This window comes from Barbus barbus, assembly GCF_936440315.1.
Source record: "Barbus barbus genome assembly, chromosome: 28".
NCBI lineage: Eukaryota > Metazoa > Chordata > Actinopteri > Cypriniformes > Cyprinidae > Barbus > Barbus barbus.
The window spans coordinates 25,210,753-25,236,002 of NC_136756.1; the positions used below are offsets into that span (position 1 = coordinate 25,210,753).

Genomic DNA, 25,250 nt, shown 5'->3' on the forward strand with positions numbered 1-25,250 from the left:
ATTTGCTTGCACGTGCTATTTGGTTTGAAAAGTGCTGTTTCTAGAGCACCAATGATGCAATGACATTCAGATATTGTCTCTCATATTTTGGGCAATAAAGAAGAAATAGCAAATAAAATAAACTTCTTGTTTTTGTCCACTTACCCCATTTATCATTACAGACCCCAAAGGTGCCGTTGGGTGTTGAGAACTCCACCACCCCAGCACATTGATCACGCTGTCCATTCAGATTCAAACTCAGTGTAACTTTTCCTATGGTGAAAAGCTTGGCATCAACAATGTGTAGATTCACATCTGAACACTAACTTAGATGACAGGAACACAAATATAAAACATTATTTTTTTAATTGTTAAAGGAATACTACATACCAGAGCATTCAACAGCAACAAAACTACCTGCATCGCACTTTCCTTTTTTATTTATGTCAACATATCTGCATTTCCAAAGGCTATCTTCTTCAGATGTGCATTTCACTTCATCCATCCAATATTGTTGGGGTAGAGGTGGATCTTTGTAGCGGGTCTTTTCTACATCAGACAGCATATGTTTCCCACACCCTAATGATCTACACACAACCTCTCCATTTTCTTTTACCCACCCGTAATGACACACCAAGCCCCACTGCTTATGACCGCCATGATACACCTCCAGCCGGCCTTTACAAGGGCTGTCGGATCCACGTAAAGCCACATTGAGACCTGAAAGAAATGTAAATGAAATTAATCTTTTTGACGGCAAAAATAATTTATTTCGAAATAGCTACGCTATAATGAGTACAGTACATCATTCATTTTATAGCAATCTTGAATTTACATTTTCATAAACAAAAACATACAATGTCATATAAAGAGTACAGCAATTATATTTATAAATTAAAAGATATAATATAATATTATGAGGGTCAATGTGCCTTTTTTAACCTTATATGGTTAATGGAAAATTGTGGCTCTGAGTTCTGAGAACAGATGAGCCACATATGCTGAAGAAACTGCTGCGGTCTCTTATCTGCTCGTGGTTTTCAGCTCTGAAACTCTGGCAAGTTGCATGTTTATGCAGATTCTGAGATAAACCCGCTTCACATAAGCATGAGTAAGTTAACCACAGGTATAACCGTGCCTTTCCACACAGGGTTATGAAGAACATACTGGCCCACAAACAACAGCATAATCTTAGTTTTGGTCCCTTCATCTCTAGGACGTTAATTAAAAATTAATGCACTGATCATCTGAAAATGGACTCATTACTCATGTTTTAATATGCATAAATACCATTTTCATTCCACCAGGTAGATTAAATAAATCAGTAAATATTATATCACAAATATGCATTATCATGTACTAATATATATTAATCAGAATGAATGCAACTGGCTTTAATTTTGCAGTATTAAATTTTGTTAACGGTAACACTTTACAATAAGGTTCATTAGTTCCCGTTTGTTAACTACATTAGTTAACATGAACTAAGAATGAACGATACTTTTACAGCATTTATTAATCTTAGTTCATGTTAATTTCAGCATTTACTAATGCATTATTAAAATCACGAGTTGTGCTTGTTAACATTAGTTAATGCACTGTGAACTAACAATGAACAACTCTTTTATTAATTAACATTAACAAAGATTAATAAATAGTGTAATAAATGTATTGTTCATATTAGTTAATTCATTAATGTTAATAAATGACACCTTATTATAAAGTGTTACCATTTATACTTAGAGACAAGGAAAAACGAAAAGATGAAAGATGTATTTATATGCTTTAGTATGTATGTGTATGTATAACCAAAATTAGTTTTATCCAGTTTCTTATTTATTTATTAGAAAATTAATTAGAAATTAAGATTAAATTAAGACATATTTAAAAATACTATAATCAAGTTTTTATTTATTTATCCATGAAATAATTCATTTGTTCATTCATTTCCTTTCAAATTTAATACATTCAAATTGTTCTCAAGTATTTGATAGTAGAAGCGCTCAAATTGCTAAATAAATAAGTGTGTATGGTCACACACAAAAAATGCACTAAAACTAAATGTTTTAACAGCACCTGAAGTTTACCATAATAAATAATAAAATGATTCAAAATCATTATTTTTATTCACTTAAATTTAACAACATACAATAAACACACGTAAAATTAATAACAAAAATACACAGATATAGACTGTATTTTTGCAGCTAATTTGTTTGTTAATCTCTCTGTGTGCAATATACAGCATCACGTCCAAAACAAAGGTTATTCAAATAACTAAAGCATTTTAAGGCAGTTTAGCTGTAAAAACATTCTGATCAGTAAGCACACTTTAATAATGATTTTTGGCAAGTTTTACTAGCTATAGATTAAACATTTTTTTGAAAAAGTATAAAGTAAAAGTGTAGCGTGATGTACTTGATTTCCTCTAAATAAAGTTACAATGTTAAAATGTTAAAACAAGGTATAGTTATATTATTTCTAAATGGTCATTTTATCACATTGATTATGCCATAGATGGTCATATTTATTTATTTTTGGTTCCTTTGATACACAAGATGCTGTTTTGAACATCTTAAATCAAGCTGGAGAACATCATCGTCATATTTTAAATAATATCAGCTTCATCTGCCTTCACATATTAAGCTACTTTTCATTCAAATATTTTTTTTTTTACAATGTAAATTAATTAATGATACATAATGAAAAATGTTGCACTGAATTACAAAATAAGCATTTGCATTAGCTGTCTCAGACTACTTTTGGTCCCACATTAAACACACATATGCCGAATAAATTAATTCCATCTAATGCCCAATTAACCGCAGAATGGAACACAACGCATGTAAAGTAAATAGGGTGAGAATATGGACTTTGTTTTAATTATTAAATACAATTTCACTTGCCTTGAATAGCTGATATTTGCAAATACAGGAGCAGGAACCACATGATTGCAGAAAGGAGGATGGAGGAGAAGGACAGGGCAAATGTTGTACCTGCTTTTAAGGGCTTTGTGATGTTACATCATTTTTTTTTCTCAACATCCTGTTCACTTTCTTCAATTGAGACCTTTCATCCGCATTTCACTTGATAAAAATTAGCTTTGTGTTTAATTTAAGCAATTATTTATTGATAATCTTGTCCTCCATATATATGGTGAGAAACTGCAGTTTTTTCATATAGCTGTCAATTTTGAGATTTTGGGCTTTTTGGCTTTCCATTTTTTATTTTTTATTTATTTAAATTTTTTTTCAGACTAGTAAAAAGAAAACATCCAAAATACAGTTTTAAGTGTTTCTTTCATAGCACTCATCTATTAGCATCTTTGGAATTCAGTTATAATACATAAATACACCAAACATTACAGTTTTATTCTTATCTGTATCCTGCAGAGGGTTTGTTCATATATAATTTGCCTGATTTTATACAACAATTTACTCCTAAAAAATATTTTTTTACTTATTTATTATTATTAATAATATTATTGTGTTCCCGGTTTCCAATATTTTCTGATTTATGGAGTGATAAAAAGAGATATCCAAAAACCCTTTGTAGAAGCATCTGAGTCTAATAAGTCAGCAAAATGAAACATGAATTTTGAACCTGGCTTCATCCACTGTTTACATTTTTTAGGCCTACATTTTTAATTAGATAAAGCCTCAGGCAGACCAGCTTAAAAATGTAACATTTAAACCATTTTGTCATGCTAACAATAAACAGAAAGCTGTTAAAGTGCAGCAGAGTGGTGCAAGAGTTTCAAATGTCTGTTAGGGACATTACTGGCAATTGGAAATGATTGGCCATTTCTAATGGACCCTTTACATTTCTGGGTTTCTCAGAACCGGAATTCATCATAGTTGGGTAAACTTGTACAGCGGTGAATGGGAGACTGCTTAAAATAAAATTTTTGCATTCCCGTTTGCTCAAATAGCCCAGTAAAAGAAAAAGAAAAAAAAACCCACGATAGTGTCTTTACGACTTAAAAAAAAATAGAGAGAGATTGATAGATCCAACACTTGGATCCAAGATGGCGGCGCGATCAGACACAGCGGCTGCTCCGGGTCCCAAAGACGGTGCTTTTATGTCTTTTAATGTCCTCTGTTCATCTCCAAATAGTGTAAAATTACCGCTAACTCACAAGGAAATCACTCCAAAACACATATATGATCGCCAAAGCCTTTTGGATATCGGCAACGCGTACAAACACCAACTCTCGCTGGCGGCTACTGAGAAGCTATGAGGCCTTTGTTTACTGCTGGAGACGGACCTCGAGACCGCGGCCTTGCCTACTGACGCTACCCGCACAAGGCAGCGTCGCAAGCGGTGTGAGAGAGGACGGAAGCACGGTAAGCGCGGAGGTATACGAGCTAGGCTAAGGGCTAACCCCACAAGACCGGCTCTTCCAACACTCATGCTCTAAAACGTTCGCTCCCTGGAAAACAAACTGGACTTAATTCAACTCAGTCGGTCTACACAGCATGAGGCAAGGGATTGTTGTGTGTTTGTTTTTACCGAAACATGGCTAAACGACAACATACCAGACTCCGCCATTCAGCAGCACGGGCTAACCAGCTACCGAGCGGATAGAGATTCATCACTGTCTGGTAAGACCCGCGGAGGTGGCTTGTGTGTGTGTGTATGTCAACAAAGACTGGTGTAACAATGCCGCAATATTACCAAAACACCGTTCGTTGCTGGTGGAGTTTATGTTTGTGAAGTGTCGACCGTTCTATCTGCCGTGGGAGTTCACGGCCATTGTTATTGTCGTGGTTTACATTCCCCCGCGTGCAAACGCTAAAGACTCGCTTCGTGAACTGTATAGCACCATCAGTGAACAACAAACAAATAACCCAGACGGCTTTTTTCAACCACGCAAATTTAAAGACAGTTTTGCCAAAGTTCTACCAACATGTGAACTTTGCAACAAGGGGAAACAACACACTGGACTTTGTTTACACAACAGTAAAGAACGCTTACAAGGCTGAACCCCGCCCCCACCTCGGGTACTCGGACCACATCTCTGTTATGCTAATCCCAGCATACAGACCACTTCTCAAACCGGTTCAAAAACTCATCACCAATTTGGCCAAATGATGCTACCTCAACACTACAGGACTGCTTTCAGTGCACAGACTGGAACATGTTTAAAGAGGCAGCCACCTACAACAACCACACAGACCTGCATGAGTACACTGAAACTGTGACCGCTTGCATCAAAAAGTGCACTGATGATGTGACAGTCACCAAGACCATCACCACACGTGCAAACCAGAAGCCATGGATGACAGCAGAGGTTCGTGGGCTGCTAAAGACCAGAGATGATGCATTCAGATCAGGAAATAAAGCAGCCCTCAAAACAGCAAGAGCCAATCTGTCCTGTGGCATTAAAAATGCAAAACGGTCATATGCTCAAAAAATCAACAATCACTTCACAGACAGCAGAGACACACGGAGCCTGTGGCAAGCCATTCAGACCATCACTGACTACAAGCCCCCGCCACAGGCCTGTGATGAGGACACATCCCTCCCCGATGCACTCAACCACTTTTATTCACGGTTTGAAATGCAGAATGACACACCTGCACAAAAACTGCCCACACCTCCCAACGACCGGGTGCTCTGTCTGTCTCCAGCCGACGTAAGGAAGACCCTATCTAGGATTAACCCACGCAAGGCTGCGGGTCCTGACAACATACCTGGCCGTGTTCTGAGAGACTGTGCTGCACAGCTGACAGATGTCCTAACAGATATCTTCAACACCTCGCTGAGCCAGGCAGTCGTCCCCACATGTCTCAAATCCACAACAATCATACCGGTACCAAAGAAATCACCTGTGTCCTGTCTAAATGACTACCGTCTCATAGCACTGACTCCAATCACGATGAAGTGCTTCGAGAGGTTAGTCATGCACAACATCAAAACCAGCCTCCCCAACACACTCGACCCGCTCCAGTTTGCATACCGTCCAAACCGCTCTACGGACGATGCAGTTTCCTCCACCTGGCTCTTACCCACCTAGAAAATAAAGACTCCTATGTTAGAATGCTGTTCATTGACTTCAGCTCGGCATTCAACACAATAATCCCACAACATCTCTCAGCATTCGTATAGTTTGTATTTTTTATCTTTTATTTTTTTTAGTTTGTATAGGGTAAATATTTATGTGACGCATTTGTATAGTTTGAATGTTTTATCTTTTTATTTTTTTAGTTTGTATAGGGTAAATTTATATATAGTATACTTATAGTTAAAATCTGTCAGTAGGTTAGTTGTGTATAGGTTTATAGTGTTTTTTTACTTCATTGTTGTATGTCTGTATTTATGTAGGTCCTGCGAGGCACAACATTTCGTTCCACTGTATGTCCCACTGTATGAACTTGATAGCGTCAGTCAAAGGAGAGAACTGGGCCTATATCAATTTTACCATCAGTTTTTCATAGCAATGTTAGCTAGGTTTTTCTTCTTTCCTTCTCTCTTTTTTCTGGCAATTTGATGCAAAGACAATAAAATACAACGTATTTGTATGTACATACATTTAAAAAAATAATGACAATTAAGAAAAAAATTCTGATGACCATTGAAACGTATCACTTTTTCCTACTAGGACTTATTTAATAATTTGTTCCATTTAAATCCTGCCTCTGCAAAGTCACGTTCATCTGCCTCAATGTTTGAGTGCAATGCATCTCAAAATCCAATCAACAACTGATGCAAAGAACCAAGTCCCCACTCTTCATTTTCCTTTTCAAGTCATCCATTACCCTTGAATGTACATCACAATATGGAAGAAAAGATCTTTTGATGCTTAAGTTTCAGCACAACTTTCAAGTCAACATAAAAACATCTTCCATTTCCTCACCACATTTCTTTCATTAATTCAGATAACACCAAGCCCCGCTCTACATATGTTCAGCTTTATGTTCCTCACTGAAAGCTCACATTTTAGAAGTTAAATGGGTTTTAAATGCCATTTCATGTTGACTTAACAGTAAATCATTGGCTGCAGCGTGGGTAATTACACCCAGCTAAATTATTATGATTTAATGGCAAATTCTCACATTATGCAAATTGATTACACAGTTACACAGTGCTCTCTCAGGAGAAAACCAGAAAACAATTAGCCATGAGACTTTTAAGTGAACATCTGAACCATCGCGTTGAAGATTAGCACAATAAAATATCAGATGGTGTCAGCAAATCTGAAGAAAACACCATAAACCGTTGACATTCAGACATTTTTGGGGCCACTGTTGATACTCAATAATGACACATTTCAAACAAAATAACTGATGCGTATGCTTAGATGTGATTGAGAGCCGACACACACCATGTTTTCTGAGTTCTGTTCACTTTATTTGTGGAATAGACTTTACACCACTGTGCTTTTGATATCTAACTCTTTAATCTCCTACCGGGAGCCGTTTCATCCAACACCCCCTGCCGAAAATGAGCAGGTGCCTGACCAATTATTAAATTTACCACTTCACACTGCTTTATGAAGCTTGAGAGAGAGAGAGAGAGAGAGACAGACAGAACCAAAACGAACGTAAAAATAACTTAGGAACAATGGTTGTAAACAGAGTAACAAATATATTTTCATCACAGTCAAGTGCAAATTTGCATTCCTCCTGTTTTGTACTAATTTCCATATATAATTGTCTCTTTCACTTCTGTTCTGTAGTAAAAAATAATTACACTATTATTGCCTGTCTCATTGCTGCATATGATTTTTAAATAAACATTAACAGATGAGCTTTAAAACAAATTAGAGAAATGCTTCACTGGACCGTTACGATGCATAAGCTATTGTATAAAAATAGCTAGCTAAGTTTTAAAGGTTACACTTAATTACCAAGCCAAATGAAAAATAAGTTGAAGTGACTCTAATTACTGCTGTAAAACTCAATGACAGTGGTAAACGCCCTCCATTCGCTTTAAAATGCTATAGAAACTTTTCATTTTCCCATGGGAGAAAACGCATAAAAATACCTACAACGGTATCCATGCATATCTGTGATCAAATAACTCAAGTCCTTCCCAGTCACCCATCACACACACACTCACGCGCACACTCACTCATTGCCGACCTCAGATTTTTGCAAAGAACATGCCTGAATTTTTATTTGTATTTTTTTAATGATTATCGTTCTTTTTTTCTAATGTGCACATCTGGTGCAACACGTTTGATCATTAATACTCTGTAAATATCGTCTTTTTTCATCAATGTCAAGAAAGAAAACAGGACAAACGAAACGGAGGTAAAATAAGTACCATGCAAAAGTGTGTGAGAGTAGCATGTTGGCGGCTCCATTCTCTGCCATGGTATCTACTATACAACAACATGCATGATTGAGTCAGAAATCTCCTCATCTTTTTTTTGTGGGGTTTTGAAGATGCATGTGATCTAAAGAGGTATGATACAAATATTGATACATATACACCACCTCCTTTATCTCGGCCGTTGTATTTTTCCCTGCAAAGATCTACGGGTTTTATATATCGATGTACTTTACGATAATTTCCGCCTTTTGTAATCTCTCCTGCAACTGTATTATGCAGTGGATGCATAGGCATAATTCCTGCTTGTTGAAACATTGCATATCTTTAAAAGTAAAAGGCCTTCTGTGCCACTACAACTGCTGATTATCGTAAAATGCGGTAGAGTTCATCTTTTCAGTCTCCCCCAAATGCGTACCGTCAGTCTTGCGTGAATTGTCCGGGGTTACAAAAAGCATGTCAGCTCATGCGAGTCCACGTCAAATTGTCGATTTTGGAATGAAGCAGATTCGTTACGAGATGCACTTTGTCTTTTCTGTGGCATTTGCAATCTTTCCTGGGAGAAGCCCCCATCACGTCCTTTCCGTTGTGCAGTTGGGGGATGCTTGTGTGCTTGTGGCAGTTATAAGGAGGAGATCTTCACTGTCTCATGGGTGAAGCAAGTAGAGCGAGAGTTGCGTAAGATTCCGGGAAAGGCAGGAGAGGGCGGCAGACTCTCATCAGGGGTGTTGGCGGGTGGGGTGGGTATACTGATTATAGCCGCTGTGAAATCCCGGTCCTCACAGTTTAGCTTCAGGTCTTCTGTCCGGGCGTTGAGACTGGAGCGGCTGTTTGGATGCACGCACGCACGCACGCGCGCGCGCGCACACACACACACACACACATTCACAAGAAAAAAAGTTATAGATTAGATGGAATATAGATGGGATATAGTTACAGAAGTTATTGTTCAACCACAATTTTTGTTGTAGTCATATACATGAAAAGTGTAGAAAAATTATTAAAAGCAAGCAGTGATATTAGTCTAACAAGTTTTACTCAGTGTATCATTATTTTTTATTTATTGTTAATTTTGTATCAAATATAGCCAACTTCATTATTATATTAATTGTGTTCCATGACAAAAATGAAAAGAAAAAATAAGAGAATAATTTATCATCTTTACAAGTATTAGAAATCTTAAGGAAAATGTCAATAAATATTATTAATGTCATAAGAAAGGGACTAACTATTTTGTATTAAAATATGAATTCAAAACCAATCTCATATTTATTACTGTATGAATAAATATGGAAATAAAATATGTATTTATAATTATTTAAAATATATAATTCTGAAAAAAAATGCAATGTTACATATAAATTATTATATATTCAATTATGCATTTATATAATTTCCCTCAAATTATATATAATATAAGTAAGGAATAATTGACGACGGGCCGTTGAATTATTAGAAAAATAATGCACACCCGAGGTGGTGATGCGACCACGACGCGAAGCGGAGTGGCCGTTACACCTCGGGTGTGCATTATTTTTCTAATAATTCAACGGTCCGGAGTCAATTATTCCGCTTATACTACGGTTGCCACACCTCAAGACATCGATCAGATGATATATTTCAAGGGATTCGTCCGGTTTTTCTACTTAAATCGCTATTGTGAGTAGGATTATTTCTTCCGCATCTCATCCAACGACTCTTTTGCTAGTTCCAAAACGTCATTTTAAAGCTGGCAATGGAGGCTTGAGCCGTTGATAGCAGACTAATGCAGTTAATAATGAAGTTATTAGAAAGAGAGCAAGAGAGACAGAGACACAGAAAGAGAAACAGAGAGAGAGAGAGAGAGAGAGAGAGAGCTTGTATGAATTAGGCTACCTCTGTGTGTCCCTCAACAGTGTTCTGAAGCACCGTCTCTAAACTGTAAGTCTGCTTTAAGATGCAGCGCTGTTATTACCTCGCTAGTGAGAAATGTCTGTCATGTTGTTGTTTTTGTTAGTCCTGTGTGCTGTATAGGTAACGTTAGCACTACTGTATGCTAATTTCCGTTATTACAGTTAACTATGCGAAGTGATATGGAACTGTAATGCGGTCAAGAGAGCTGCCTGGAACTACGTTCGCCGTGCGTTTCCCTGAAAATAATTGCACACCTCAGAACGTTCGTCAGCCAATCAGATTCAAGCATTCAACGCCCCGTAGTATAATTATATATAATTTTTACTACTTTATAATTGTGTGTGTATTACACATTTTATGAAATAATTACATATTTCAAATGATTTATAATTATAAACTATTAAAATAATAATAATTATAATAATTATTTGATTATGTTTAATGTATTACATAATATTAATTTATATAATATTTAAATTATATATACTAATTACACATAATGTAACAACTGTAGGTATAAGTTATTGCAGTATTAGTAAAAATAATTTATATATATATATAGTCTAGATAAATAGGAAAACAAATGAAATAATGATTGAATTATGAAATAGTAAACAATTAAATTATATATACAATTTTATTTTTATTATTTCATAATCTAAATGATTATATATTTATTCCATAATTATGCATTTATATAATTCACTATTACATTATATAAAGGATAAATCACTATAAATTATTGTATAGTGATAAATCACTATAAATTATTGTATAGTAAGTATAACTTATGGTAGCATTAGCAAAAATATCATTGTCTGGACTGGTTAATTTCTAAATTCTATGTTGTATTACAGTAATGCAAACTTTTTTCAAATTGTAATAATGGAAAAAATCATAATAATGCTCTAATAATACTTTTCCTTTGCTTAATGTGAATAAATCATCAGGGTCTGTGTGATGTCGTACCTTTGGGGTCCAGCAAAGTTTTTGTGCACTTGCAGAGTGTCCAGCTCCTGTACGCTGCCCCGGCTGACGGATACGGTGGAGTTGGCGAGGCGGATGGCTCTTCTCTTAGCCCTGCGGGGGCAGCAGGACGTCGACATCCCCTGCTGGCTGGAGATGGAAGTGCTGCGGCTGGTGCGATAGCCCACCGACCCAGTCATACACATCTCACTGAACGTCAGCTCGTCTGTGAACTCATGGCTCTGTTGGAAATACAGGAGGAAATGCTTCATTTAGGATATTTTGAACAAGAAATGTGTCATAATTTGTGTCCAATAACAGACTGAGCTGTGCTTACTGTTGTCTTTTCCAGACAATGCAGCAGGTGATGGTGTTGGTGCTCAAAGGCAGATCTGTTCTTCAGACACAGAGCGTTGTTACTGTCTCGATCCTGAGAGATAAAAAAACACCACAAGAGTTTATTTAGGACGATCCATAAAAACCATGCCTTTAGATACCTGCAACTCACCTTAAAACATCCATCTAGTCTGGACACAAATCTATTTAAAGAGACCATGACTATTTACAGCCTTCAGAGGATGTTAACATCAGCATGACTTCAGGTTTATTTTTGTTAAAGAACAAAAGTTCACTAAACAATTTGTTCACTGTCATCTCCAATGTAGAATGGCTGGATATGTTATATATATATATATATATATATATATATATATATATATATATCTGTCTCGCTCTCTCTCTCTCTCTCTCTCTCTCTATATATATATATATATATATATATAAATATGTGTGTATGTGTGTGTATATATATATATATATATATATGTGTGTGTGTGTGTGTGTGTGTGTGTGTATACACACACACACACACACATACATATATATATATTTGTCACACTTTAATGTTTCAGATCATCAAACAAATTTAAATATTAATCAAAGATAACACAAGTAAACACAACATGCAGTTTTTAAATGAAGGGTTTTTTATGAAGGGAAAACAAAATCCAAACCCACATGGCCCTATGTGAAAAAGTGCCCTCATGGTTCTGTTGGAAATACAGGAGGAAATGCTTCATTTAGGATATTTTGAACAATTAAACACAACATGCAGTTTTTAAATGAAGCTGCGTCAGCAATGTAGTGAGTAGGCAGTGACCATGTTGTCTCACTTTGGCATGCTGGGAGATTCAAATTCTGTTCTTGCCAAACTTGTTGCTATGATACATTTCAGAATGTGCTGCTGTTCGGTGTACTTTTATCCCATAATTACTAGAAAAACACATTATTTAACTACTTTGAACACTGCACTGGCTCACTGAGGGTTAAAAGCGTCATTGTCCTCATGTCACCTTTGATTTGACTTTGCTTCACCACACAACTACCTATCCAGACAGACCTCTGTCCCTGATGCCATGAGCACGTATCCAGTAACCTCTTTAACCTCTGGTTGTAAAACGATCACATGCGAGGATGTCGTGTCCTGAAGAACAAGTCTCTCAAGAAAACATCAGTTCCAGCGTCTCTCTTATGCCTCCCGATACCATCTGTCCCCCAAGCTCTTTGTAGCTCAAGTCAAGGTGGTTTATCACCATTCTGGGCGCCGTCTAGATGCAGCTCATCGGAGGCCTTTAAAGCAGCCGATCTTATCGAAAAAACAGAGGACAGGCCGTTTGGAGTGGCTCTGACAGCCAGGAAGGAGCAAGGACGGCTCTGTCCGCCACGCAGGAAATGCCCTGTCAGCCGAAACCAAGGATGACTGAGGGATTCGGGGCAGATAAGATCACCAATAACTGGACCTAAGCACAATTAGATTTGTTTTTGCTAAATTAAAAGTCCCAAGTAGACTGGCATGACGCAGCTACGCCGGCGAGCACCAGGAGTTTTCCCGGTGGGCCGTTGTACAATGTGGGCCGGCTCTTTGCATAATATATATAAAAAATGGATTAGTAGTAAATGTACATATATCCTTCCATCAGCCCAGACGAATGGCCCGCGCGGCCCACTCAAAGACTATAGAATACCCAAGACGTGTCACTCGTATAGCTTTGAATGGGGAAAAATGCAACAATTAATATGGCCGCTCAATCGCAGGAAGCCCCACCTTCTGAATGAAAGAGCCAATCGGGCTTTAATCGTAAGCTTAGTGAACAGTTTTGGAGAATTTGATGTTTCCCCATACAAAGTGATAGGAGCTGCTCTTGGATGCCCGAGAGGCGTTTCAAAGATGGCCGCCGAGTGACATGACTTGTCTTAAAGAGACTTTGGCCCACTTCATTAAAAATTTCTAATTAGCATGCTCCGGCTCAGTACAGCGGCTGAAAAGCGCTCGTCAGTGTCAAAATGTTTGAAATAGCCAATCAAAGTGTAGAAGGCGGGATTTACCGTTCACAGACGCTGAGCAGACAGTTAATGTAAATCTGCTTTCTTCCGTGATTTCACGTGTTAAAAATCTAAAAAATCGTTCTCAATCTTACTCTAGAACATTGTTAATCTGAAGACTTTTGCTTTTGAGTGCTGTGCATAGGAAAGTGATTTATATTATAGGCCTAATAAAAATATAATTTGCTTATTAATTCACATGCATTAGCCTATTTTATATACACACTGGTGGTTAAAAGTTTTAAATAATTAAGTCTTTTTATTTATTTATTTGAAAGAAGATTGAATTTATTTGATCAAAAATACAGTAAAACAATAGCCTAATATTATGAAATATTACACTTAAAATAGTGGTTTTCTATTTAGGATGTTTTCAAATGTAATTTATTTCTGTGATCAAAGCTGTATTTTCAGCATCATTACTCCAGTCTTCAGTGTCCCTTCAGAAATCATTCTAATGCTGCCTAATTTGCTGCTTTTATTATCAGTTATTATTTGTGATCTATTATTAATAATGGTTTTATTATTGGTATATGGTTCTCAGTTAAAGAACAGCATTTATTTGAAATAGAAGTACTTTGTAATAAGTGTAAATATCTTTACTGTCACTTAAATCAATTTAATCAAAGTCCCTTTTTGTATTCTATAATCTTTGATTAATTCAACATTGTTGAAGAAAAATATTAATTTATATTTTTTAATCTTACCCAAGACTGAATGGTATCACATTTTCCACAAAAAAATGAAGCAGCACAACAGTTTTCAACATTCATAATAATCAGACATGTTTCTTGAACAGCGAATCAGCATATCAGAATGATTTCTGAAGGATCATGTGACACTGAAGACTGGAGAAATGATGCTGAAAATTCAGCTTTGATCACAGCAATCAATACTATTTTACTGTATATTTGCATAGAAGACACCTATTTTAAATTGTAACATTATATATTTCACAGTACTGTTTACTGTATTTTTCATCATCAAAATAATTTGTATAATCTTTTCCAAAATTGGAGCTTTATTCCTTAAAATGATAGATGTCAAGCTCCTGCAAAAGGACTAATACTGTATATGATGACCAATAGAAAGGCCCATAAAAACAGTCCACATTCTGCACTATTCCAGTCTTCTAGATAATACCGGAGCACCGTGTCATATGGACTGATAATATTGGTATTTAACTTTAGTGATATTAAACTGTCCCGCGTAAAAATTATTTACTATTTGTCATATACACCAGAAAAGACAAATTATAATGTCAAGAATATGCCACTCATTTATGGTGTGGTGTGTTGCGGACCGAGTTTGGTGGGCCGCTCTGTGCCAAAAAGTGGACCAGTCCACCCCTGCTTCTCAGATGGAAAAACTTAAACGTCTCAATCCTTTTGTGGCCCAACAGAACTGAGACAACCAGGAACATAATACAAAGCATTTCACTCCCATATAATTCAACACGGGAACTACATTTAAAAATGCCCCAAAGCGCAAGTGTGTGCGCAAACAAATTCTACAGAGCTGTTTCAATAAAGCATCCACTACGTTATCTTGACTCGCAACAATGCGATACGTCCTTCGGTGCGGCACGAAATGAGAAAATTAAAGAATCTCAATTTGTCTTAATCTATTTCCCGTTTGACCGAGGAACCCAAAGTGAATTTCTCTGCCACCCAATCGCAGGTACGCCAGCAATAAATCCCAAATAAATACATTTCAGTCGAATCCACAGGCAGCAATACTCTCTTCCCGAACACTCCATCAGGAGAAGAGATTTGCCTCCCTGCAGAGGAACCTCAGAGGGTATTAAACCATCAATCACTGACAATTCCATTGTTAAAAAAGCGCTGATAGGGACGTCACATTAACGGCACAATTTTCTCAGTGGAGACAAGAGATACAGCCATTGGATGACAGAACTACCCGTGATTAGCATCTATGCAGACTGCACCGGTGTCAAAAAAACAACAACTATGCATCAAAATGATGCAGGATTCTAAAAGGAAATGTTGGCATTTTTTCTTGGTGGCTTGGTTGTTCATAAGTATTTGCTTAGTAGTTAAAGTCTGATGAGTCACCTAAATACAGGATTAAGTTTAATACTTTTTACTATTTAAAATATATTACTACTATTATTATTATTAAAGAAAATATCATACTATATTTAGTGGTGCTTACTAATGCAAGTACAATTATAATTAATAAAAATACTAAAAATAATCATAATAAATTGTAATTATTATTATTCTTGTAGAATAATACACAGCATTATACAGTATTTAGTGGTGATTACTAAGGCAAGTATAATTTACTCAAAATAATTAAACTATTATTATTGTTGTTGTTACTACTATATTATATGTAATTTATTAATAATTTTATATTAATTGTTGTTGTTAGTAGTAGTAGTATCAAGCACAACTAAATAAAAACTGTATTTTGCATGAAGAGTTATGTAATTTTATTTTAAATTCCTTTGAACATTTCAGTCAATACATTATTATTATTATTATTATTAAAGGAGATGTTATACTATATTTAGTGGAGTTTACTAATGCAATAGAAATTACGATTAATAAAAATACTAAAAATAATTATAATAAATTATACTTATTATTATTATAGAATAATATACAGCATTATATTTAGTGGTGATTACTAAGGTAAGTATAGTTTACTTAAAATAATTAAATGATTACTATTATTATTATTATTGTTATTAATAAATTTATCTTAATTATTGTTAATAATTAATAATTATTATTATTTTTAAGAACAACTAAATAAAATACTGTATTTTGCATGAAGAGTTATTTTGATCTATCATTTTATTTTAAATTCCTTTGAACTTTTCAGTCAATACATTAAGGCAATTATAATTTATCATTTATAAGAGGTAAATTATACATAAATCACATAAACATTTTCTAATGACCTTTCATCAAAGGTCAAGACTCGCACAGACTCTTGGGTGTCTTGAGTGCTGAATAACATAAGTGAATAACAAAAGTAAGACCTAAGTAGAAATTCAAAGCCAGAACAGGCTGAAGAGTTGAAAAAAACCTTCATCTGGTTTATAAATAGCACTGCAGACCTGTTAGTAATGGGTTTATAGATCCACGCTGAAAAAAATGCCCCTTCACTAGGGGATTGTAAATATTGGATTATTGTGGGTTTCACAACCTGAGAAGATTCCGGAGAACTCTACCTGCCGCATTAGTAAAGACGTGAATTGAATCTCTCTCTCGTTGTGAATACAGCTACTTTTCCTGCGTGGTGAAGATGGATTTCAGTAGTGGGAAAAGGTGTTGATGGAATAGAGCTCTGCTTTAATCCCTGCAGTTATGATCTGATAAACTAACAGGCCACGAGTCTATGGCAGATACGATTTCAAGACCGACACACCACAACACACTTCAAAAAATTCTGCTTTCAAGAAACAGAGGAACATAAAACAAGTTATCTAGCTTGGTTATCTGACAGCAGTGGTCAACATTCACTTTCATTTTATGGAAAAGAAGTTCGGACAATCATATAAGAAATAAAGTCTTACACATTTGGAACAAATTGAGGGAGAGTAAATAATGACAGAACTTTCTTTTTTGGGTGAACTATCCCTTTAAACTTAACCTACCTTTAAAAATAAATTGATTATGAATAGGTGTTAAGTAAGTAAAATAGTACTTTTTACGTTAAACTTGTTTTATTTGGTTTTATTAGAGGTTCTGTGAATGAGGTAAGAAAAGATGATATTGTTTACCCTTTGAATTTTGTTTATTCTTCCATGTTTTTTTTTTTTTTTACCCCATTCGTAGATTTTTACCTTTTGTTTTAAGCATAAATTCACTTAATTTTAGTACATTTTAGAACAAAATTGAATATATTAAGTTACTTTACATAACAATATATTCTTTTAAGAATGTTTAAATATTTATGTACTGGAAAACAAGATAAAATACTAAGTAAGGAAAGAATTTTGCAGTGCTGCTACAAAGTTTACATGAAAAAATTATAAAACAAAATCCCACACACTTCCACTAAATGACTTGAGCTAGTAAACAGCCACAGAAACCAGCCTAACAACACCCTAGCAAGAACACCTTACCAACCACCCACATCAACATAGCATCATGCTGGCATGTCGGCATGATCAATGACCCTATTTTCTTCAGAAAGCATAATCATCAGGTTTGCTTTTATTCTTTCTTAGTCTTTAAGTAACTTTGAATTTATGTTAAACAAATGGGAAAATCCATACGCTGTTATTTACACTGTATATCTTCATTTTCCACCCTTAACCGTGAAGTAGACTCTATATTCAGAATGTATTACAAGAGCAATACGATCAACGACAAGTGCAGTAAACACACCCCGGAGCAAGAGGAACTGCAATGAGTGCAATAATTACATAAAACCACAGAGAGAAACAGATATTTAAACAGGTTTGTTTTCCCTGGGTTGGCAGTTACCGCAGAATAATGATAATCAGGGCTTCCTTATAAAGGCAGAGATTGGAAAAGGGCAAGAGATTGTTTCTATTGGAATAAACATTCTACTTAATAACACTTAATGCAGAGGAGAAAATGCTATTTGAGAATTTTAAGGGGACAGTTCACCCCAAAGTGAAAATTCTGCCGTCATTTAGTCTACTCACACTCACGTCATTCCAAACCTATAAGACTTTTCTTTCGTGGAATATAAAAGAAGACATTTTGAAGAATGTTGGAAACTACAGAGCTTCGTTGACTTCCATTGTACTATGGAATGGGAATTAAATGTGTTTGGTTATCAACATTCTTCAAAATATCATGATTTTTGTTCAGCAGAAGAAAGAAATGCATGCAGGAGCACAAAAGAAGATATTTTGAAGAATGTTCTTGAATAAACTTTTGCAGTTCCTACTTCCATTGAATGGACCAAAAGAAAACAGCCTTCTAAAAATACTATGTGTATTTGGGGCCAGATTTACTAACTAAGTTAAAATAGTACTTTTATGATTGTACTAAAGATGCGCAGTGACGAATTAGCACTGACTTTTTTGAATATGCATTTGTAGGAGTTTCCCTTTAAGATGCCAAATTTATGGGAGGAGAGAATTCAATCAATTAACGCAATTTACTAACGTTTGCGCTCATCAAATTACTGGTATTTGTGCCATTATTTAACTGAAGGTTCAAATGCTCACTGATGCTCCAGAAGGAAAAACCATGCATTAAGTGAAAACATTTTTAATTTGAAGATCAAGGTAAATTTAACTTAAATTGTCTTCTGGAAAACAAGTCATCTTCTGTAGCTTCTGAAGGGCAGTACTAAATGAAAAACAAAAATGATATTTAGGCAAAACAAGAAAAATATACACATCTTCATTCTGTTCAAAAGTTTTCATGCCCCGGCTCTTAATGCATGGCTTTTCCTTCTGGAGCATCAGTGAGCGTTTGAACCTTCTGTAATAGTTGCAAATGAGTCCCTCAGTTGTCCTCAATGTGAAAAGATGGATCTCAAAATCATACAGTCATTGTTGGAAAGGGTTCAAATACACAAAAATGCTGGAAAACCAAAGAATTTGTGGGACCTGAAGGATTTTTCTGAAGAACAGCAGGCAGTTTAACTGTTCAGGACAAACAAGGGACTCATGAACAACTATCACTAAACAAAAAAACCACAGCTGTGGTTCATTCAGGTAACAACATAGTATTAAGAATCAAGTGTATGTAAACTTTTGAACGGGGTCATTATTATAAATTCAACTAGTATTTTCTCTTGCGGACTATATGTAAACATCTTTTATGTGAAATATCTTATTCAGGTCAGTACTAAATCAATAACAAGCATTTTGTATGATCCCTCTTATTTTGGTAAAATAATTAACATATTGCAGATTCTGAAAGGTCTATGTAAAGTTTTGACTTCAACTGTATATTATACTTTAAAATATACTATAATATATAAGTCAATGCAAAACGGAATTGTCTGGTTACTAACATTCTTCAGCAGGAGAAAATGCATACAGGAACACAAAAGTAGATATTTTGAGGAATGTTGGTAACCAAACAGATCCCAGTGACTTTCATTGTATGGACAAAAAATACAATGGAAGACAATGGGAATTGAAAATGTTTGATTATCAACATTCTTAAAAATATCTTCTTCTGTATTTAGCAGCAGGAAAAAAAAACACATACAGAAACACAAAATAAGATATTCTCAAGCATGTTGGTGACTAAACTTTTTTGGTTGCCATTGATTTTCATTGTACTTCATTGTATGGACAAAAAATACTATGGAAGTCAATGGGAACCAAAACTGTTTGGCTATCGACATTCTTCAAAATATCTTCGTTTGTGTTCATCAGAAGAAAATAAATGCATATATTTTGCAGAATGTTGGTAACAGTTTTGGTTCACTGTATGGAAGTCAATGGGAACTGAAACGGTTATCCAACTTTCTTCAAAATGAATTCCTTTGTGTTCAGCAGAAGAAAGTCATAAAGTTCTCTCAATGACATGAGGGTGCGTAACTGATGACAGAATTTTCATTTTCTCGTAGCGTACCCACATGCTGGAAGCAGAAAGAAAACCTGTTGAAATACTTTGCAAACTGCTGAATCATACTGTGATAAATGACTTTATGAGGTAAAGCGCCTCATAAAACGACCCAGGAAGGAGAACCAGGTCAAAACGACATTTTCCTAGACCTCCAATTCTTACAGGCCTACAGATGGTGTAGTTACGGCATCTACCAGCAGGAGGCTAACCGAACCATGCTAACCTGAATCTGACCCCTTGAAAAAAAGCCACCCGGGGGTTTTTACAAAGATGAGCGTCAAGTGAACCGACTCGCCTTAAAGGGTCTCTGTAATTACTGCCGTGCATCCCACCTGTCCAGCATCACCTGCCTTCCATTCCCTGTTGTTAATTGCTATTTCCTCACAGCAAGGACGCGGCGCCCCAGGAACAGCCCTCAAACCACGTTTAGCTGACTCTGAATGTCAGCGGCCATATGAAAAAGCTGTTATTACAAGGCACTTGTGCAACTGACGCATTCTCAGAGGCCAAATGACTGACCTTTACACATACTGTAACACTGTTCGATGAGATCGGAAAGACCATATGATCGTTAATATCTCAGAAATCTGTTCTGTGCTTAGCAGCACGCTGGCAGCCGAATAATATACTGTACTTTTTTACGAACTGGTGTGCTACGCTTTAATGACCCTTCATGTCTTGCTGTGAATATGAATACTTTGATGCTGGAGCTGAGATTCTCGTTGCTGGGTTCCACTGTGATTTAATGCGTTGTATTAAACTTTTATAGTTTTATGCTTTTAAAAGCTGAGAAATTAGATTTCTGTTGCAGTTCTGAGCAGTGAAAGTTTCGCATTATTAATGGACAAAGACATTTTGATTCATATTTTAAAGATGGCAGACCTTTGGCAATTTTTAAACAGAATGAAAATGAATTTACCCTCATGCTTTTCCAAACCTGTAGGATCTGGGGATATTTGGGGCGTAAACAACTTTGGACCCCATTCACTTTGTTTGTATTGATGATATATTGTGTTCCACAGAAAGTAATTCAAGTTTGAATCAACACGAGGGTGAGTAAACATTTCTTAAGCAGTTCTGTTGCATTCTGTTTATTTTTTTAATTGTGGCAATGATCTCTGGCAGAGACTGTTCTCCCAAAAATTTAAATTAATCTATCCTTTTGTCGCTCCAAACCTATATGACTTAATTTGGAGTGCATCAACATTGGACCCCATTGAATTTCATTGTATGGGTGAAAAAACATTTTTCAAAATATCTTCTTTTGTGTTCCACAGAAAGTCAGAATTGTCATCTTTGGGTGAATTGGTGAAAATGTATGTATTCAAGGCAAAAAAACAACAACTTGGAAACAACGGCCAGTAATGAACATTCATTTACACAAATACTATTCCATTTTTTTTTCTGTAGAAAAAACACATATAGAATACATAAACAAAAAAGATTTTTTTGAAGAACTATGGGTCACAAACACACAAAATCTTCATTCGTGTTCCACAGAAAGAAAGAGAGTCAGGTTTAGATAAACATGAGTGTGAGTAAATAATAACAAAATTATAATTTTCAGGTGAACTGTCCATTTGAGTATCTTTTGAACAAAATGTACGTATTTAAGATGAAAAACTTCACCAGCTTGGCCAGTAATGTGCATGAATTGTTGTGAGATTTTTCATTCTTAAATTTGCTGTCAGGCAAGATGCTCCTGTTAGCCTCTAAACAGAAAACCATCTTATTATGGAAGAAAATAAGAACATTTCTGCTGGAGAATCATTGCAGCATCTATTACACTCTTTGTAAGCAGACACAATACTAACTGTAGTTGAGAGAATACTTAACGATTCCTTTTCAACAATACGACTTCCCAGAATACACACAAATATTACCATCTATATCTCTCTAGACTCATACAGTCAGATGTTTAATGTCTGTGCTAAAAGAGTCACTTTATGCTACAAAGCTCTTTGTATCTTTTAAAGATTTAATGTCAGGCAAACATTGTCAAATCCTCGACTAGTTCTTCTTGGATGTGCTCAGTGAGGCAGCCTGGGAGATTGACACAGACTATATTGTTCTTCAGATCATTTCAATATATAGTTCACAGCAAAAGCAAAGTTCTGTCATCATTTACTCATCCTCATATTGTTCCAAACTTGTATGACTTTCTTACCACGAACATAAAAAGAAGAATTTAGAAGAATTGGGTGCTTGTGAGCTCCCAAAAGGATAAAACGCATAAAAAGCATCATAAAATTAATTTGCATGATTTGTGTGCAATCATTTTTTATTTTTTTAGATTTTAGGGCATGTATGGTTCAAAGGTTTGGAGTGAGTAGGATCTTTTAAAAAATAATTGTATTTTTCAGCAATTAAATTAATCAAAAGTGACTTTTAAAATGTTACAAAAGATTTCTGTTAAATGCTCTTTCCATTCATTCACTGTGATCAACATTAATAATAATAATACATGTTTCTTGAGCATCAAATCCACATCCATCATAAGGGTCAATTTTTCGAAATTGAAATGTATACGCCATCTGAAAGCTGAATAAAGTCTTTCCACTGATGTATGGTTTGTTAGGATAGGACAATATTTGGCCGAGATGCAACTATTTGAAAATCTGGAATCCGAGTGTGCAAAAAAATCTAAATATTGAGAAAATCACCTTTGAAGTTGTCCAAATGAAGTTCTTAGCAATGCATATTACTAATCAAAAATTAAGTTTTGATATATTTACAGTAGGAAATTTACAAAATATCTTCATGGAACATGATCTTTACTTAATATCCTAATGATTTTTGGCATAAAAGAAAAATCAATCATTTTGACCCATACAATGTATTTTTGGCTATTGCTACAAATATACCCCAGCGACTTAAGACTGGTTTTGTGGTCCAGGGTCACATATTAGAATGATTTCTGAAGGATCATGTGACACTGAAGACTGGAGTAATGATGCTAAAAATTCAGGTTGGCATCACAGGAATAAATTAGATTTTAAAATATATTCAAATAGAAAAAAGTTATTTTAAATCGTAATAATATTTTACAATATTTTACTGTATTTTTGATCAAATAAATGCAGCATAAGAGAGCATTTAGAGACTTTCAGAAGCATTACAAAATCTTACCGACCCAAGCTTTTGAATGATAGTGTGCATGAATTCTGCATACACACAAATGAGATTTAAGAAGTTAAAATGACTTAATTTTTACGGGTAGCATGGACTACTTTTACTGTGTTTTTGGCCTCTTTGGAGCATGTCAGCTCCTGATCACTGCTGTCCTCAAAATTGTATCTTATTTTGAAGCAAGATAGTCTGGAGCAACATGGGGGTGAGTACATGGTCACATTGTTTTTAGACTACTCATGAAAAAATCTCACCTGAAATCCTACTTCTTCTTTGAATTGTAGGAAGGCATTGGTGGTTCCCTTCTTGGCCAAGCGAATCCTGGCAAGTCGGACTTTCTGTAAAGCAGAAGAGAATTTATTTGAATCAATCGTATCAGCACTTGTTTTACACACAACTGCAGCGACTCAGAGTAGTAATGAAGCCAGTGAGACTGTTTAGTTACATCATGGTTTGTTTAATGCTATTTTGGCCTTTTGGCTACTTAACGGCAAAGACAGCAAAGAGAAGGGATACTTAAAGACATAGTTCACCCCAAAATGAAAATTCTGTTATAATTTACTCGTTCCACCTGTATGAGTTTCTTTCTTCTTTCAAGCACAAAAGATGATATTTTGAAGAATGTTGGTAACCAGCTTTTGACGTAAAAAAGTCAATGGCTACCATTAACTATATGGTTACCAAGATTCTTCAAAATATATTCTTTTCTGTTCAGTAGAAGACCGAAACTACTAAAGGTTTGGAACAACTTGAGGATGAGTAAATGATGACATCATTTTTTTTTCATTTTTGGGTGAACTATCCCTTTAAAGTGCTCCTATTATGGATTTTTGAAAATTACCTTTCATGCAGTGCCAGTGTGTAACACAGCTCTAAGTGAATGAAAACATCTTGCAAAGTTATACATCTGAAAGTGCACCGTGTATAAAGTTATTGTCTCTCAAAAGAAAGAGTTGACTCTGAATCACTGAAACCAGTCGTTTTTAAAACGAATCCCAAGCTGTTTCATGTTGATGTCACGTTGGTCTGAATGAAAATGCAAATTCATTCATTGCCACTAGGCATGCTTTTGGAGCGGTAAAAATAGCGTTTTCCCCGGTAATGCTGTACACAAAGCAGCACTGCGCTCACAAACTCTGCTTTAACAGGTAAAAATAAATCTATGGTCATAATCACTGACAAATGGAAATATGACAATCAAAATGTATTTAATTTTTTCATTTTCATTTGGATTCGATAAAGTAGAACAGATTAGTAGTGTTTCTAGGATTATTTTTTTGCAAATATTCTTTTTTTTTTTTTTTTGGCTATATATATATATATATATATTATATATATATATATATATATTATTAGTGTAGCTGTCAAACGATTAATTAAAATTTGTTTACATACTATATGTGTATATTTATTGTATATATATATATATATATATATATATATATATATATATATATATATATATATATAAATACATGCATGTATATATTTTGAAAATATTTACATGTATTTACAGGCATATATGCATATTCATATAATTTATAAATATATTTAATATATAAACGTAACATTTTTATATACGTGTATACATGTATACATAAATATATACATGCATGTGTTTATATTTATATATAGATAATAAATACTGTATACACAGCACACACACATTTATTATGTAAACAAAAACTTTTATTTTGAATGAGATTAATCGTTTGGCAGCACTAATATATATATATATATATACATACATACATACAAACAAATTAAACATTTAATATGTGAAAATATAATGAAAATATTTTATCCAAAATTTTAAATGGATTTTTTACACTTCTAGACTGGGATGAAGCAGTTCTGTAGTACCTGCTGGGCTCGCATCTTGTCCGCTCTCTGGTTCTGATGGTAGATTCGGCTGAAGTTGGATACGATGACGGGTACGGGAAGGGCGATAACCAGCACGCCACTGAGAGAGCAGATAGAGCCAAAGATCTTTCCGGCAATGGTGTTTGGAACCATGTCTCCATACCTGCAACAAACACCAAACGTCAGTCAAACACTTAACAACTCTAAACGTGTGTGTAG

The 25,250-nt window shown here is 35.1% G+C and overlaps 1 protein-coding gene across 1 annotated transcript in view; it reads right to left on the reverse strand.

The window, feature by feature from the left end:
• Nucleotides 1-8,878: 8,878 nt before the first annotated feature.
• LOC306847792 (A-type voltage-gated potassium channel KCND1-like) overlaps nucleotides 8,879-25,250 on the reverse strand; it is a gene marked incomplete at both ends in the record, with an annotated part of 68,563 nt that continues 52,191 nt past the window's right edge. Inside the window, 5 exons of the mRNA XM_079381946.1 lie at nucleotides 8,879-9,083; nucleotides 11,119-11,357; nucleotides 11,453-11,545; nucleotides 23,423-23,506; nucleotides 25,032-25,194. Coding sequence (XP_079238072.1) covers nucleotides 8,879-9,083; nucleotides 11,119-11,357; nucleotides 11,453-11,545; nucleotides 23,423-23,506; nucleotides 25,032-25,194 — 784 coding nt within the window. The remainder of the gene's footprint in view (nucleotides 9,084-11,118; nucleotides 11,358-11,452; nucleotides 11,546-23,422; nucleotides 23,507-25,031; nucleotides 25,195-25,250) is intronic.